The 18,603-nt window shown below is 42.3% G+C and overlaps 1 protein-coding gene and 1 long non-coding RNA gene across 2 annotated transcripts in view; both read right to left on the reverse strand.

Moving 5' to 3' along the window:
- The window catches only part of LOC127479465 (uncharacterized), a 160,637-nt gene extending 155,373 nt beyond the window's left edge, over window positions 1-5,264 (reverse strand). Inside the window, exon 1 of the long non-coding RNA XR_007907570.1 lies at window positions 4,811-5,264. This is a non-coding gene — a long non-coding RNA (uncharacterized LOC127479465). The remainder of the gene's footprint in view (window positions 1-4,810) is intronic.
- Window positions 5,265-10,977: 5,713 nt separating this feature from the next.
- On the reverse strand, window positions 10,978-18,603 carry GLRX5 (glutaredoxin 5). Its single transcript, XM_051806455.1, has 2 exons — window positions 18,254-18,603; window positions 10,978-12,372 (listed from the first exon to the last, which is right to left on the reverse strand). The coding sequence occupies exons 1-2, from the start codon at window positions 18,567-18,569 to the stop codon at window positions 12,194-12,196; spliced, it is 495 nt and encodes a 164-aa protein (XP_051662415.1). The 5' UTR covers window positions 18,570-18,603; the 3' UTR covers window positions 10,978-12,193.

The following is an 18,603-nucleotide window of genomic DNA, read 5'->3' on the forward strand; positions in this document are numbered from 1 at the left end:
CAGGCAACTCATGGCTGATATTCTTCCCTACCAAATACCCACTGAAATCCTAGAAGTGCTGTATACTGGAGCTTACAGATATGAAAATCATTGCACAGAACAGAGCAAAGAGAAAACCAGTAGGGTTATTCCAGAAGCCTTTAAACTAGTTTTTTTTTGGGGGGGGGGGTTTGTTATCATTTTTTCATTACTATAAATCAGTATTTTTTTATCAGCAAAGCACCCTGCCATGTTGAGCTTCACAGATCTCAAGGGTGAGGCATAGCATCCTGTGCCCTCTAATTAGCTTTGCTGGTCTAATTGACTCTACCTGGGCACCAGAGTCAGTACAGCTGTGAGCTGACAATGCTATGAGGAGGCAGGAGCAGGTACAGAGGAAGATGAGCAACAGCAGCATCTGCACACCTGGGAGAGGGAGGTGAGAAAAGGAAGATCCTAGGGTAGAAGTAAGAATATATGGAAGAAGAGATCAGAAGAAATGGAGAAGGACTGATAGGCAAAACCAAGGGATAAAGAAGTAGAAAGAAGGAGGTAGTTGTCTGTCTAAAAGAACAAAGAACCACTGGCTGAAGTTAATGAAAACTGTAAATTTTTATTAACAGAATGTATTAACATTTCTGAACATGAAATACTTCTTAAGGATTTGGTTATTTGTTATTTTGGTTATTTGTTATTTCGTTATTTGGTTTTTTAAGCTATTCTACAGAATCCTACTGAGATTTTTTTCCAGGTGATATAGTCAGTTTATCAACCTTTGCTGACAGCACAGAAGCAGGGAGGAACCTTTGAAGCAGGATGTGGGAATAAAGAATGTAGTGAGGAGGCCACAGATAGTCCCAATTTGCATAAAGTTAAGATGGAAAAAACCTACATTTTTAAGGGGAAACTTATGGGTTATGGTGACATTTTCCTCTCAGCTCATCCAGTGTATTCACTATAAACATACAGGGATGTTGTTAAACAATGTTGGGATTAATACGGTATCTACTTAATTCATGCATAGCATTGGAAGGGGAAATTAATATACTCCCTCTTCTTTCTTCTCCTGAAATTAGATTCTTTGCTATATTAGTTTTCTATTTCCCTAGCACCAAATTCCTTTTTTTTTTTTTTTAATTTTTCTAGGTGTACCTCTAGTGAGTGACACTGACAGTGGTAAAAAGCATTCTGCCAGCCAGCCCCTGCCTTTACCTAACAAGCTGGAGGGTCTTAACTTTTTGTTCATATTTTTCTTTCCCCATGAATGCCTTTAGCACAAAGCTGTTAACTCAATGCTACCCACAGGAAGAGCTTCCCACCACAGCTGCCACTGATGCTCCTCAACTCCTGGTTTCTACCCTCCTGCAGTTCCCTTTACATCCTCTGTAGGACTTAAAATTTAAAAGCAGTGCATAAGCTTTTTCAACAATGTTCACCTTTTCAGACTTGTGGGCTAACAGACACACAGAAACAACCTCCACTAAGCTCTCTCAGAGGCTTTCTTGGTTCCTTACCTCCCAGGGCAGCTGAACACAGGGCTTGGTGTCACACAGGTGGGATAACAGCATTACAGATCAGGAACAAGTCACAGGCATGATGCAGCCTGGAAATGCCAAGGATGGTCAGGGCTTTTTTGGACATGCAGCCTGACACGGTCACGTCAGCCAAGAGATATGCAGTAAACTCCTCTCTTATTGTTTCACAGTATCCTGCCTAGGCCAAAGGTCCTTTGAGATTTGTCTAAATTACAGTAGTTGCTTTTTGTTTGCCCATGACAAGCCTGTCCCAGCTGGAGTTACAATAGATTAATGATGAGGCATGACTTTTCCCTGCAGAAACTTTGCTCTTCAGATCCTATCTTCTTTCTTTTTTTTGTTCTGGTTCGGTATTTTTCTCTACTTTACATTCTGTTTTCAAACAGCTCATAGAACAGAAATGTATATCTGGGTATATAGCGTGCTTCCTCAAATTATCTCAATCCCATTTTTAACTTTAGGTACAATTGTTACGTTCCACTTCTCCAGTGAAATAGCTGGTTTTAATTAAAGAAGGCATATTTTTGCTGCAGATCAGCTATTTCATACTAAGCTACTTCAAAACTTTTCAATGTACCATCTGGAGCTGATGATTTGCTGCTTTTTAAATTATCGATTTGTTCCAGCTCTTCCTTCTGACACATCTTGATTACCAGAAAAGAGCAAGTCCCAGTAGGTATCACTCTGATATTCTCTGTGCTGAAGAGCTCTGCAAACAAATAATTCAGATTCTCAGCAATGTCTTTATCTTCTTTAATTTCTGCCTTTAATCTTGGGTGATCCAGCTTCTGAACTGCCAGTTAATTTTTCCTACTTTTCTGATTGATAAACCTGAAGCATTCGTATTTTATGCCTTTAGTTTTTTGCAGTCTACCACACTTCCTTTTTATTTCCCTTTCATCTGGTCTTTACACTAATTAATAAACCAATGTATTGGAAAGCCGAGGTTAGATTTTCAAATTTGGAAAGGGTCCCTGCCGTTAAGTTCTACCGATTTCCTCTTTGCTTGCCTAGTATTACTGTTGTCAGCAACATATGTGCTCTCCAGACTATTACTGTTCTTTAGTGAAATTCATGGCATCTGCCTCTACTCTTCCCTCATGAGTTTTCTTGACAAACCCTCTCAACAAGACCAAAACCCAGGTTCCCTGAAGTTAAAATTTCAGTCACTTTTTTGTACTTTATTTCCCACTAAGCTATTGGATCACATCATATTAATATGTCTGCTAGCAGCTTCAATTGCCTTGAATTCCTCCCTGCATATTGCTTAAGATTAGAACCAAAAATCAGTATGTCAGGATCTAAAAATGGGGCATTTTGATCTGAAATTTCATACCTACTTATGGCTCTGGACCAAGCTGGACAAAAAGGTACCTAGCCACTGATTTAAGACTTTCCAAAAGCAAGAATTGGACAGTAGCTGGCAAACCTGGGGTGTGTAATTGATATCAGTAGCAACCTGGTGGTGGAAGGTGCTTGCCTGCAATAGTGCAGTGATTTAGTGATTAGAGTACTTGCTTCCAGACATGAAAAGGCTGCATGGGAGGGAAGTCAAGTCAGCATTACCCATCTCAAATGAAGCACTCAGCCACCAGGCAGAGAAGAAGGAACACTCTCCCACTTGTTGGGGCAGGGGTTCCTGGCTCAGAAAGAATTACGAAGTTTCTGGGTTTGAAAGGAGGCCTGGCACTAGGGCTGGGTGGTTTGGGGTCTCAGAGGAGAGGGGTCTCCTAGGTTTGAGTCAGTGTGCTGATCCTTAGCACTTTATTTTATCCAAGAGTCTAGTGCAAAACAGAATATGTAACTTACTGCTTGCTGAGATTTTTCTTTAATACGTAGGAAGAGCTTATCTTTCTGAGACAGAGCTGTGCAGGACCATTTTGATCAAGTTAAAGTTGTGGCCTGAGCTCTAAACCAACTCCGGCTCACAGCGCTCACTCCTCAGGCCCAAGCAGCATCCAGCTCCTGCCTAAAAACTTGGCACTTCCTCAGCAGAGTAAGATGAACTGTACCTCAAGTTCGTGTGAAAAACAGAGGTATTTGAATAGGCTTGCTTCAGACTACTTAATTTCTATGTTCCTTCCTAAATTGTTGTTCTTCTGTATTTTCTTCTGGTTTCCTTCTGCTGACACACTTAAATACTTCTAAACAGCAGGGTTCCTAATTCCTTCCTTACCTAGCTCATGCACTCATGCACTGCCAAACCATTACTCATGTAGCAAAAGCCCCCACAAAGTGTCAGCTGAGCTTTAACATTTATTGTTAAAAATAAATTAAAAAAAGAAATCCTACCTCTAGCCATTTAATTGCTGTTAATGATTTAGAAAGAGGAGTTGAAATGCAGCACAACAGACCTAATCCTCAAATCCTTATACCGCTGGCCTGCCCAGTGGGTCCACTCCAAGGGTGGTTCATCCATCCTCCCCGTGATAGTTCTTTCCTCACCGACCACTTTGCTGCCACCGTTCAGTTCAATCACAGAGAGATATGGGCAACAAACTCAAAATGGCTTCATAGCAGGACAGTGGCTGCACTTAGTGAGGCCTTGTAACCCCCCCAGATATGTGGAGGAGGCTTTGCCTTTGGCATCTCTGCCTGCATGTAGGAAGACCTAATTTTGGTTATACCCATTCAAAAAGAAAAGAGCTCCAGTAGAAGAGTTGGGAAGTTAGAGTTGCTGATTTATGTCACGTACAAACCCCTGACTATTGCCTGGTTATCCATGCAGAAATACTTAGAGACACAAGCCCTCTTGCAGCTAGGGAAAGGCCTTTTGCTGATCCCTTCCATTAAATATTCTGCAAATGCCCAGTCTGATGACTTTTTGCTGCTACAGTTGGTCATGGGGCATCCTCTGACCTGCTCCAGATTCTGCTTGATCTTTTCTGGCCAGATTTGAAACCACTGAACCCAAGGAGAGGATGGCACTAAAACAGCAAATCAACCGAAGACATCACCACAACCCTCTGACCTCTTGCTCTGCTGAGACTGAAAGAAACCCAAATTCCCCCTTGCCACCCCAGATTCTCCCACCCTGAGCCACCCACAGACCTGTGCACCCCCAGGGCCCCACGGGTGCAGGAGGGGCGTTGGTGCCTCGTGCCCCAAGACATGGGGAGAGAGTGCACGGGCGCTGAGCATCCCGTCGGGAGCCGCGTGTCCCATGGGGTGCTCCCGGCTCCCCTGCCCGGAGCATCCCGCACCTGCTGCACGCCGGGGGGCGAAAGCCCGGCTCGCCCCACGCTCGGCCCCGGCGCGTCCTCGCCGTGCGGCGGCAGAGCCGCCCTTGCGCTTACCTTTCCCAGGCACGTGCGCGGGGGGCCAGGCCGCCCCGGGGGATGGTGCAGGGAAGCCGGCAGGCGGGGGGTCCCCGAGGAGCCCCCGGGAGCGGGAGTGCCGCTCCCCACGCCGGGCGGCGAAGCGCGGGCACGGGGAGAACGCCTGGCTGTGGCACGGCTGTTGCACAGCGCTGCTCAGGCGGTGGCTGCGGTGAGGGCAGCGAGCTGTGAAGCTGCTCCCCGCCTCGGCGTTACCATCTCGCCAGCCACGCAGTCCCAGGGAAAAACATCGCCTTCAAACACTGCCGTCATCTCCACCGAGGGCGCGGGGCTGGCTGGCTGGGAATGGCATCACGCAACAGACCGGGATGCGCTCCGGGTCCAACACAGACACCTTCTTCTCCCAAAAGAAAACGAGGACCCCCAAGAGTAACATGCAACACAGATGGAAAACAGGGAGGACTGCATTGAAAGATCCTTCTGGGTCAGGGCTGTGCCGCTTCTCCGATCCAACAGCACCATCTCCTGGGTGGCCTCGGCCGGTCGCCCGGCTGCCAGCAGCTCATCCCAGAGCGTCTCCTCAGGAAGGCCACCCAGCCGCTTTCTTCTGCCGTCACCGAAAATGTTTAGTTTCTTTGCTTTCCTTTCGGGCATTATCAGTATTTTTGCAACTGTTTCCTTTCACATACTACTGCTTGTCTCTCGTGGAGAGGCTCATCATCACAGATTGATGAGTAAATACATGAAATACTGAAGAATTCCAGATTATGTATATTTTATTCAGCAGTACAAGACAGCCTGAAAAACAATCTTTTGCGAGCTGAGAAGGTTTGAATATGTATCCAATCTTAATGGAGCACATCCTCTTTGAAGTAATCAAAAAGCTTTGTTTCTTAGAGAACACCTATATTTTCTTTAAGGAAAAAAACAAACAAACAAAACACAAAAACCAAAACACAGCAACAACAAAAAACCCCCACCACACTAAATCTACTTGAAGAGCTGTTTAGAGTTTAGACAAGTGAAAAGAACAGAAATGGTAGGTGTCATAGTATTACTCCAATGGCAAAATCCTGTGTGACAAGTAGTATTTCAGAGATACTCCTTGTAATGTGTATTTGAAAGCTCTAAAATGCTTGTTGAGATGACCCTGTAAAAGCTTGTGGTTTTCACTCACTAAATTGTAGGTTTAAGACTAAACACTCCAAAACTTTATTCTCTCTATAGCTATTACTGTACAAGCAGCAAATCACTTCTCTATTTCAGTTTATATTAGTATACAAAGATTTGAGTGTCCTACTTCACTGGTTTGAGGTTAAATTGTATATAAAACCCTTCAGGCTTTGAAGACTGTGCTTATATAACAAGCAAAAAAAAGTGTAATTCAGTGATTTTTTTCCAATTCGACACTCCTCCAAAGCTCCTTTTGACTTAATTCACTGTTAAATGCCAAGTAAAATTTTACAGAAACTCATCTCTAAAAGGTGGTAAATAAGGACCCTGCGCAAGCTTTAATTTAGAAGGGACAACATATAACTACAAAAACAGACACGTGCCTGCACCTCAGTGTCTGTGCAGGAGCGGTCTCATGGCTTTTTATGTAGAACTGCTGCAACAATGAAAAGAAAAAAAAAATTGTTTTCCCTGTTGTTTGCTAAGTTAACTCCTTTCATTGGCAAGGCTGTTTCAAAATTAATATTGAACTTGGCCCTTGTGATACAGGAGAATTTGATCTAAGCAAGCAAGGAGATAAAATCAGAACATAACTCTGCAGTAGAACAAAGCGGTTTAGAACAAGTTAATTCTAACTATAGTACACACAGCTATAAAGTGAGGGGTGTACTTAGATATACTGACAGAAAGCAAGATGTTCCGATAGAAAACTTAAACCAGAACAGATTGGCTCAAGAGATTGGAAAATTATATGTACCTGTCACAACTGTGCATTGTACAGGTGGAATAAAAACGGAAGGATTTTTCTCTGATGGCACATGGTACGTGGTGTGATCCCCCAATAAAGAATTCAATAAAGAATGCTTGCCTGCCTTCTGAATAATCACACTGGTTTCAGAGGGCTCTATTTATTTTCTGAGAATTCTGTAACACTTGGATTATTTAGATCCTTATAAACCATCACCATCTGCAAATATTTAATGTAAAAAAGGTACTTTGGAGACGTATTTCTACATGCTACAGAAAAGTTTCTAGTGACTGCCTCCATCTTTTAGGAAGTTGAATATTTACTCTGATTCTAAAGGTTTTAAAAGATTAATATCACTAGAAATAAAAGTCACCCTTAAAAGGCTTTGTTTATTCCTGAGAAGGGAGTATAAGCCAGCAGCTTGCTGTCCAGCAAGTGTTTCTGCTGTCTTGTTAAGAAGTGATCCTCAAAAATGGGAAGATATGAATGCTTGTTGATTGGATACAGCATTGTGCGTTCCTCTCAGCTACACCCGATGACTACCATGGATTTTATATAGCACCACGGCCTTTCTAACTAAAACCCCTTTGCTCCTCACCTACTCCCTTACTTCCAGAGAAACAAGGCATGTGCAAAAAACTGAATGATAAATTAAAAAAAAAAAAAGTAAAATAATACCTGAATCCACTTAGCTACATCAGTCCTATTTTCTCTGTAATTAAAACCTCTTTTCCCTAGGAGATTCCAGGAAAGGGTTCAAGTAGTTAAATCAGTGAGGAGTTTCCATAGCCATGATCAGGCCATGTCAGAGACAGCAGCACTTCAAGACAGAGCTATTAAATGAAACAAGCAGCATCCAATGAAAAAGTCCAAACCAAATAATGAACAACAGTCCCTTAAAGAACAGTGTGTTCATCTCAACCCTTTCAGCCAAAAAGCAAACTTGACCCCATCACCAAGAACCATTAACAATCCAAACCCTTTCAACTCTTTTTACCTTTCGTAGTGTCTTTCCACCTTTGCTCACAGACTCTTTAACAGGTAACATGTATCTTGTAACTAATGAGTGGTTTTTTCTTATGCAATCCTTTAAAATATGGGTGTTGAAAACTCCTGTGTTAGAAAATCTGGTTTCTGCAGAAGGGACATGCAAATCAGATTAGTCAGGAATTTACTGCTGAGGCTGCCAACTCTGCTTTTTAATATTGCCCTTCTTAGATGCAGGCACAGCCAGGGCCTTGCTGGGATTCTTGGTCCCAGCTCAGGAGAGATTTTCCTTGGTACAATTCCTTTATTTCATGTTTCCACGTTTGATTGTTTTTTATGCATTTTGTTAGTATCAACAGGCTCCCAGAAAAGTCCTGCCAAATATTTCTAGCCCATCTTTTAAAAAGAGCCATAGAACTCAGTGAGAACATGAAAATAAGTCTCAATGTTGTCAGACCTAAAATGGAGGTACTTACGTATTTCAGGACATTTAGATGGTACAAACTTATTTTATTGGAGCAGACAAGCAATGGAGAATATTGACCACAACCAAAATTTGCTAGTAAAATTAATGCAAGGAAACGGTCATTAGGGCTGAGAAACACGTTTACCTTGCAACTCATTAATATGTCCCAAGCTGTTAACAGATGTTTTTTCAGGGTTAACTTCAGGAGTAACTTCTGGGTTAACTTCTTTTAATTCTCCCAAATCAATGCTAGCAGTGCAATAACATGTCTTTGTAACCTGCCTCCTTCTGCTCCTCAGGAGGACCAGTTCTAGAAGAGCAAAGAAACCCTAACTCTTCTGGTGAAGGTTTAGAATATGAACAACCCCATTTGCTTAAACCAAAGCACCTTGCTTTGTATGTAAGAGGCAAGAAGTGTTAGAAGATGCAAAGGATTATCTTAACTTATGATCTCGTGAATAGGTTGGTCCACTCAGTTCAGCCTTTCAGCACCAGAGCACCGAAGGCATCCTCATAATAAAATGTAAATAATTATGGTAATGGTTTCCAGTTTGGCATACATTCACACTACAACCCTATAATAACAAAATAACAATTCCACATAATAGTTTACATGCATTTACATACACCTCACTGTAAGCTCTCAGCAGGACAATACAGAGCCAGAATGGGTCCAGAAGCATCTCCGTGGAGGAGCAGCCAGCCAGAACGCCTGCCCAGCGCAACACAGAGAGTACAAAGAGCAGGAATGGGCCTGTGTGGTATTTTGGAGCTGGCAGCTCCAAACACCCAGCCTGGATCTGTGGAAGCCCTGCAGGTGGCAACAGTCATGCACAGCCCTGACACCTGACTGACCCCCACAGACCCAACTCAAGACTAGGCAGCTTTGCTTCTCTCTTCACCAAAGATGGCAAGGGCAGCTCCCCATCTTTGCTCTTGGTTGTCCTTCCCAGCAACTTCAGCCAGCCTTCCCAGGGTGTATTCCTGACCAGTTACCTCTTCGGTCTTCATTTTACAGCAGAGGAATCAGGGAAGGACAAGCAGCAGCACCAGTGGTTTTTCCCCCATCCTTCCCCTTACGTCCTGTGACAAGCTGCTCCTCCTGGGGGGGGAAAAGTCACTCTTTCCTCCACAGAACCCTTTGCATCTCTTGAACCAGGATCCTCGTAGATCCTTCCAGCTCACACCAGCCCCCAGTATTAGCTCAGCACATCCACTGATTGTCACCACATATTCCAGTATTAGCAGTTGCCTTCTCTCATTGCCAAAGAGCATGAGAAAAGCAGATGCAATTCTCTCAAGGAGAGGCACAATTTTTTCCTCAAAAAAATCAGCTCATTTGCAGGGGCATCCCTTTAGGATTGGAAGCACATGCTCTGTTTTACCTCTAGTTTGAGAGACAGTAGAAGATGATGAGCAGAGTGTAGAATACTGATCACCTTCTAAAATGATCAACCTAACAGAGAACTAGTTTCTTAGGGAAAATACTTTCAATCAACAACAAAATAAAGCTCTTTGTGAGCATGTGAAGTTTTACAATGAAAGCAGATGGTGATTTTTTTATTACAGTTGGATTAACATGAGTGTTTTTACATATGTGAAGCAATTGCTCATGCAGATAGAGGCTGGAAATGTATGGTTTGCACAGGAATGCAGGCAGAAGTTTCTATACCCACTCTGTGGCTTTGTCACACACACTTTATGGAATCACTGCTGCTTTTACTTGCTCAATCATGTTCCAATCAGGCAAAGGATTGATAGAAACACTACTATGTATGTTATGCAAAATTTTAACCAAATGATTAAAAACAAAAGAGGAAAAGAAAGTAGAGAAAGTATAAAAACTTTCACAGCTTTATTAAAAGCAGAAACTTGTGCTGGAAGAAAAAAATTGCTGCTTAGAGGAGAAAGACCACCTTATGATGCTAAAGTTCCCTTTATGTTAAATTACTAGCAGATACTACTGAAAAATAATCAACAGAAGAGTAAAGAATAGAGATCTACAAAACAGCAAATCTGGGGGGTTGTTTTAATAGATTTATTTAGTAGCCAGACTAAGAGTTAACCATTGAAACAGAAATAATCAAATTTTCTTCATTACCTTATTCTTTGTTTACTGTGTACATTCATTTCAATAGGTCTTTTGACACAACTAAACAAAGACTTTTGAAATTCACTTATTTTTCTAAACGTTGTTTTACATTCCAAATGGTAAAAACTACTTGTGAAAGATTAGCTGTAAGAAAGGTCATTTAATTTGAATTCAAATGCTCAGAATTAACTTTCATCCATACCTAAAGCTTTGCATTTAATGAATATGGTGTGGTCCATGAACAGAAGAAATCATGCACTCATATCTCCTTGCCTAAAACCGCAAGTGATTGTCCCCGAGTGTAACTTATTCATAGGCAGTGGCCATTCAGTCACCTCCACTGGCACAGGGCAGCTGTCAGGGACAAGGGAATACACAGAGAACACAAGCACTGTATTTAATCCTGGTGATATGAATTGCATTAAAACTAGACAGTAAGCTTACAGTGATCAGTTTGGCAAATTCTGTGAAGAATGTACTCACAGAGTTTTTCCACTTGCTTATGTAGGCAGGAGAGATTTAGAACTGGAACTTTCATCAAATCTCTCTTGTCTGCAAGTTCCAGTCCTGTCCTCCTCTTCCACTGACCATTCACAATTTTTTCTTTCTCCAAAACACATTTTCTACCTTATGCAGTGGAAAACATCTTGGGTTTCAAATCAAAAGTAATATCAGTTTCATTAGTAATTTAAAATAAAGAGCAACTATTGTAGACAATCAACATGAAATACAGTTTATTTCCAACCATTTGCTTAATTCACATGCAAACTGGTTTATTTTAATAAAACTGCATTTAGAAACAGCTTGGTTAGATTTTAACCTTAGCAGTATTGCTATAGAGCTGAAGCTACACTGGTTAACACAATTTGTTTTCACTCAGGGAAATGTAGTTAGATAGCTATAGACAATTCAGAGACTTTCCACAAAGAAATATTTATCTATTCAGTAGCCCTTCTGCTGCACTCATCTTATCCACATGAACATTTCATCTGTAAATTCCATGTTTGAAGACTATATTCTTTGAAGCACAGCAGTCAGGAGAGAAAACACTTGGAAACACAAATGTATAAAAAGATAACTTAGTAACTAGCAAATAATACAAGATTACAGTAATAACTGAAGTGTTCTCCTGTACTATTTCAAACTGGAATACTGAAGCCTGAAACAATTCCCACATTTGAGCACTAACACAGAACTACAACACACAAATTATATAAGCAGGGGGAAAAGCTGCTTTGCAAGAGGTAGAAAAGGTTTTATAAAATATTTAGGCACAATGCTTAGCAGTTTTAAAAGCCATCAGAAAGTTACAAAGTAATAATGACCACTATACATGTATTTGTACAGGTCTGTTTATTTTTACCCTTTGGAATAAAAGCATATTTCATGCACTCTCATAATCTTTTTTCTCCTATATTGTTGGAAAACTGTTTTTCTCCTATATTGTATGTGATTACACAAGTTTTACAGGCTTTCAGGAAGTCTTATCACCAGGAGTTATACAGAAAAACTGATGCACTATTATTTAACGCTTTTCCAAGAGAAGAAAGGGAATGAAATGCTCTTTGTGTAGGTTCATGTATCAAAGAAAAGAGAAACACACACTCAAAATTCATAAAAATATTATTAGTTCTTTTGGTTTACTCCCACCTCAATTAAGAAGAGAACGCTTTAGAAGTGAACTACTTCTTTTTCAAAACAACAATTTCCACAAACATATGTTATACAGTGCAGTGGTTATATTCAAATTTTCACAATATCCATAAATCATAATACCAAGATCACTACATTTACCATGAGCTAAGAGACATTCATTTAGTGTCAGTTCAAAAAGATGCCTTCTTTGACCTAAAGTACGTAAGGCTTTATTGGTAACAAGTTCTCATCAAAGATTTGCTTTATTCCTGTCACAGCACTTTTCTTTTTTTGCTCATTTTACTTTTTTTCTTGGTCTTTCTCTGCATCCAGTAGCGCTGAACGGATTCCTAGTTTCTTCAGCTCTTCTACAAGATCTCCATTCTGGTGCATCTGGAGCAGTATATCACAGCCACCAACGAATTCACCATTGAGGTACACTTGTGGGATGGTAGGCCAGTTGGAGTAGTTTTTTATTCCTGCATAAGATAAAAAAAAAGTATTAAAGGTTTTCCCCCCTCTCCGAATAGAATGGTATTTTAAAAGGAATGCATTGCTTCCCCAGGACAGTACTACTGATATTTTCTTTCCCATTAAGGCAAAAATTTATCTACATAACAAGAGCAGTATCAGAAAAAAAAAAAACTATGTTAGAGTTATGTTTGGTTCTCACTCCAACTCAAAGACATGGGTTGAAAGATATGGAGTCAGCTCCTATACTGACTTCAAACAGGAGCTGGAAAAATGTAGTTTCTCTTCTCCCTCCCAGGAAACAAGCAAATATGATTTTTCAGTCAATTACAGAAATGAGAAGTATTGAAAAATACTGATAACTGTTTCCTTTGCTTTATGCTTCCCAGAGGGACTTTAAAATACTTTGTGTTCTTACTGAATTCATAGTTATACTTGCTCCTGTAATTTCAACTGCAAGATATATTCAACCCTGTAGAAGCCTTATGAATTTCAAACTGCTTTATCTTTCAATGCCAGACCTTACAGCCCATGGGAGGGGCAAAAAGGTTGAAGTCTCTTTAAAAGTACTCATTAAAGAAAACAGAGATCGAGCCACAATTATGAAGTACAGAATTGAAGTTTAAAACTTTACTTCCTAGAAAACAAATCTAAGACCACCCAAAAATGCAAACTGATCGGCTGGTGCACATTGAAACTCAGCTTGCACTTAAAGGCATGACATAAAAAATTATACAGAAGAATCACTGTATCTAATTTGCCACTTTTTAAATGACCCTTCACACAAAGCCATTATTTCTGTAGCACAGCATACAGCTAAATCCTACAGCTGCATGCTTTTATACCGTGTCCACCAGCATTTGATTAGATAACAAGTTTTGAATTCAACATTTTTATGTATTTTCAATATGCAATGCCTGGAATTCTTCTGCCAAAGGCATTAAAGCCCATATAGCAAAGTTAAGCCTACAGACAACAGAGGTGCCTTTTCAGAACATCAGAGCCCATTCACCTTGGAAGTCAACCCTCTACAGTGAGCTTTAGCATAGTTGTCAAAGTACTAACAACAAATATTAGATCTGTATAGTTGAAAGCACAAGGGAACTTGTTTTCTCCTTAGAAAACATTTTAACCCCTAAATACTGTACAGATAAACCCCCAGATACTCCAGTAAAAAATAACCATATAAGTAAATTATGCTTATTTTATTGGAACTTACACTGCTTTCCTTTTTAATAAATATGTCTAAGTGCACAAATATACAGTGGGATTATTATTTTAATGTATAAAAGATAAAACAGAGCTAATAATTCCTCTTGGTAAAATATCAGTATGTTTAAAAAAATCCACTAAAATAATAGCAACTTAGAAAAAAAAATGGCTGTGACAAAGTATTCCTAAACACAAAGTACACTGTCAGCTAAGAGATTCTATTTTGCCTTCAGATTCTGTGGACAACCAATGTTTCAAAAGCCAAAAAGAGCAAGTTTAGCATATAAGTCAAGGCCAAAGGGAACTCATAACCATCTAACTTAACCTTCATCACCACCTGTAACTTCTTCCTTAGTATTTCATTAAAACCTCTCTCAGTTGTTTAGATACCATTTGCAGAAATTTTAAGCTTTGATGTCAACCTGTATTTATCAATACTTTTCTTAAGAGCTCTTGGGCCTTCGAGTACTCTAAACTGCTCAAATTGTCCTAAAGGTCTTTTAACCCATAAAAGTTTCAATGAAAAACTGAGTTCCAACATTAAGACGTGTTTGAGGATGACTGTACTCAAAAGAGCAGATATGACATGGGGTTTGTTTTTCTTGAGATATTGCAATGCCAAATATGAATTGAGAACCAAGGGCTCTACATAAAACCTACTGCTAACAAGCATTCCAAGGTAACACCAATAATTCTTTCACAGAAATATTTTTTTCAAGGACTCAACTCCACAAGCACTGATAGTACTTTCAAGGACAATCAACTTCAGATAAAAACAAGAATACGATCAAACTCAATTGCTCTATGTGCTGCATTTCATGTATTGGACAAGCTGCTTTAAATGCCTTTGTGCCGGGACTCAATCAGATTACAAACTGAACACCCCCTCAGCTGGCCACACAAATCCTGCCTTAGTTACTGTTACTACTCCAGTAGTGTTAAAGTCAGTCAGCCTTGGCTACTCCTGCTGCACTCGGGATGTGCGTTTGTGATGATTCCTTTGGCAATACAGACATCCCAAGGGATCTCCATCCCCCTCTCTGCAGATCGTTTACTTGCTGCGCTTCAGAAGCTGCAGCTTCTGCTCTGAACGGTTTGCTTTGGAAAACTACATTCCACAGGCCAGTGTTCAGTTTACAGCTGTGCCAGCACACTTTAAGGTGACTGTGAAACCAGGATTGGTGCAAAGCATCACTGAAAAGGGTACCCAGCACACTCGGATCCCCTTCCCCAATTCCAGTTACCAATTTTCAGCCTCTCTTGCCAGCACTAGCACTAATGAATGATGCCCACATAAAAGAACTGACTCAAGCAACACTCATTCCTACCACACTTTCTCCAGAAGAGTAATGTTTTCATGGAGATCACAGAACCATTAAGGTTAGAAAAGACCTCTAAGGTCACCGAGTCCAATTGTTAACACAGCACCATTGTTTACCAGTAAACCACATCCCCAAATGCCATATCCACACGCCTTTTGAACACCTCCAGGGGTGGAGATTCACTGCCCACTTCCCTGGGCAGCCTGTTCCAAAGCAAGTATGACTAAGGAAAGGCTGGTACAAGGGTGAGAGCAAGTATCAAGACCACCTGCTTAGTAGCATCCCATGCTTTGGTAAAGCAACAGTGAAAATAACCTGAAGGTGAACCACCACAACAGTTTAAGCTAGTTTAAACCACACTTTTCTAGTATGTAATCTCAAGCTTCTCTGCCACCTTGGTGACCCGAACCAGTCTAATGCTGCCCATCAGCTGAGAGCAGGATGGATAACTTCTGGAAGAGCCAGCTTCAAGAAACCTGAAATGCCATGGAGTCCAAGAGCATGCCAAGCTTTAATAAGAAGGATTTGTGTCAGGGAAGCTTATCTTCAGCTGAAGTTCAGATAAATCACATGAAGTACCAGTAACTTTAGTTTCACAGATCCAAGCATGCTTTTAGGTGAAGAGGCGAGTAGGGGAGTTGTACTGCTTTTACAGCCTGCCATATTTTAGCACAGGGCATCTTCCAGCAGTTGAACTATAACTACCTAAAAATAAGGTGTTTCAATACATACAGGCAAGAAACCAACAAGCACTTCAGATCTGCCTGAATCGCCATCTCTCCAACAGTCTGCTCTTACTACAAATGTATAAGCACAGATATAGGCCAACCCTTAAGTCAGATTCAGGTGAATACAAAGCTAGTGGCCAGCTCACATACAGCAATCTCCTTACAGATCAGTCTGTGATATTTTCACAGCTAAAGGCTCTGCATCCCCTCACTACCATGCAGCGCAGATCATGGTCACTTTTGAACACCTGAGGCCATATCCTGGCCTTCAGGCAGTAACTGCTGAACTACACTTGGCAACTTACAGAACTACAGCTTTGAGCAGAGCTGTCCTCTCCTGTAAGAGACAGCCATCCATAGCAGCAGGCACATACAGGCTTTTTAGGGTGTAGTAGGTAATAAAGACGAAGCAGTACAACAGTCTGCTGGCCTTGAAAGTGGCTGTGTTGTTCCCCAGCTCTTCAAGGCTCCATTCTTGGTGCTGTCTCTGGCACTCAGCTCACAGTACAAAATGCTAGTTCATCTTGCACACCCAGTGTTCCAGGTAATAAACTGAGCTGGCCCTCTGTACAGCTGGACAGGTGCCAAAGCTGGTGCATGGAAGGGAACAGAACAATTTCTTTAAGCACCTGGGAACCAGCAGGATATTGTGCAAGTGTACACTCCATAACTGCATTCATCGCTTAGCCAAACAGTTTGAATCAAAACACTAATTTCAATTTAAAGCTCTGGTAGCCATGAGAGCAATAAGCTCTGGGAATGCTCAGCACAAGCCCAAATTCATGTAAAGGAAAAATTTAAAGTGCTCAAAAGGAAGATGTTCCTGCTACATACAAAGAAAATACTATATATTCATCTGGTCAAGTCCCCAGAGACTATAACTTACAAATGCATTGCTCATTCAAGGGCTCACAAAAGCCCCCTCAACCAAAAGTGAAATGTTGATGGTTTGATTTCAAGGTTTTGTTTCCCTCCTTTTTAGTTTATGAGTCTGTTCTAGTAAACCATACAATTAATAAATTCAGATATGCAAATAAAGTTTAGAAAACTATCATAATTTGTTCACCTGCCAAAGGCAGTAGAAGATTTACTTGAACAAAACCAACATCCATTAACAAAATACGTCATCACACAGAAATTCTAGTAGCTAAGCTTTTATACCATACCAACTATTATACTTGTGAAATGAAAAGCAAACAAGGACTAGAAAAATCAGCCTTTCAGCTAAGAACTAATGAAAGACTGAATTGGTCAGATGACACCAAAAACACAGGAGAAGAAAGTCACCTGATACACACCAGCATGTGGCTTTAAAGCACATTTTAGTGTGTTCTGGACAAGAACTGTTAATGCCATGCACCTGCAAGACTCATTACTATGTACATGTATGGGGTTTTTTTTGTTTTAAAACTTTTTCAAATAACCACATAGAACCTCAACAGTCAGAAGAGGGAAAGATGACAAGCATTACCAGAACAGAGTTTCCACAACTGGCAAAAAACTCTTATACAGAATAGCTAGTACCACTTGAGCAGTAATGGCGAAACTATTACTAAATATTTCTTGTGCAAATGATTAGCATAACTTTTTACTTTATCAAAAGAAGCCCAGAAGGCAGTACCAGCTGGGAATCAAGTAGTACCAGTCCAAGCCACACATGAAATTTCACCATGCTGTTTACAGGGAAGACAAAACTTGATAAAGTATTTCAGAGGTCTCTAGCACAGCTCTGTATCTATGAACTAGGAAAGGCAGCATGGCAGGAAGAGCCTGATCTCAAAGAGTCACCCTACACACAGAACTGTGTTCAGCTGATAACCAGGATGTCTTGGACATGGGGAGGGTCACAGAAACCAAACCTGGGCATCTGGGCAGGGCAACCTCAATGGCACATCTCTGTGATATGCTTCAAATTCCACTAACACACAGATGGAACCACAGAATCCATCAGGTCAGAAAAGACCTCTGAGATCATTAAGTCCAACCTATGACCCAACACCACCACATCAACTCGACCATGGCACTGGTGCCACATCCAGTCCTTCCCTGAACACCTTCAGGGATGGTGACTCCACCACCTCTCGGGGCAGCCCATTCCAGCGTTAAAACACCCTTTCTGCGAAGAAACTCCTCCTAATGTCCTACCTAAACCTCCCTCAGCAAAGCTTAAAACGATGTCTTCTTGCCCTGTTGCTTGTTGCCTGGGAGAAGGGATCGATCCCCACCTGCCTACAACCTCCGTCCAGGTAGCCGTAGAGAATAAGGCCCTCCCTGAGCCTCCTTTTCTCCAGGCTGAACACCTCCAGCTCCCTCAGCCGCTCCCCATAGGACGTGCTCCAGACCCTTCCCCAGCTCCGTTCCCCCCTCCCCTCGATCTGGGCCTCCTTGATAAAAAGATCCCAAACCCGACCCAACCCACCCAAAAGCGAGCAGAGGCAAGTCACGGGTGGGACCAGCGGGCAGGGGCCGCCCCGCGGCTCCCACACTGCCCGCGGCCAGGGGCGTTGAGGCAGCCCCGACCTCCCGAGGGCCCTTCCCACAGGGAATTCTACCCCGACAGCGGAGCCGGGGCCGGCCCGGGACGGAGGCGGCGCGCAGGGGTGACCCCGGCCCGTCGCGGCGCTGACCTTGGCGGAGGTCGGGGTCCTGCAGCACGTCGTGGGCGCGGTAATCCTCCACGCCGTGCAGCCGCAGGATCTGCACCACGGCGTTGCTGAACCCGCACAGCGGCTGCGCCGGGCTGCCTTTCATGAACACCACCACCGGGTGCTCCCGCACCAGCCGCTCCACCGCCTCCCGCGACCCCGAGCCCGAGCCGCCGCCCCCGCCGCCCTGGGCCCCGGCGCCCTCTCCGGCCCCCTGGCTGAGCGGGCGCCCGGTCCGGCCCCGCAGAGCGGTGGCGGCGGCCCCGACCCGCCAGCCCGCCCGCACCGCCGCGCTCATCGCCGCACCGCCCGCACCGCACCCCCAGCGCCCG

Source organism: Manacus candei, unplaced genomic scaffold, assembly GCF_025592945.1.
Source record: "Manacus candei isolate 608988 ecotype Guabito, Panama unplaced genomic scaffold, ASM2559294v1 h1tg000067l, whole genome shotgun sequence".
In the NCBI taxonomy this organism is placed as follows: domain Eukaryota; kingdom Metazoa; phylum Chordata; class Aves; order Passeriformes; family Pipridae; genus Manacus; species Manacus candei.

Excerpts from the sequence above, each read along its gene's own strand:
- GLRX5 (XM_051806455.1), bottom strand. The coding sequence starts at position 18,569 with ATGAGCGCGGCGGTGCGGGCGGGCTGGCGGGTCGGGGCCGCCGCCACC. Across the intron at positions 12,373-18,253 it reads GGACCCCGACCTCCGCCAAG|GAATAAAAAACTACTCCAAC; the intron begins GTCAGCGCCGCG and ends TATCTTATGCAG.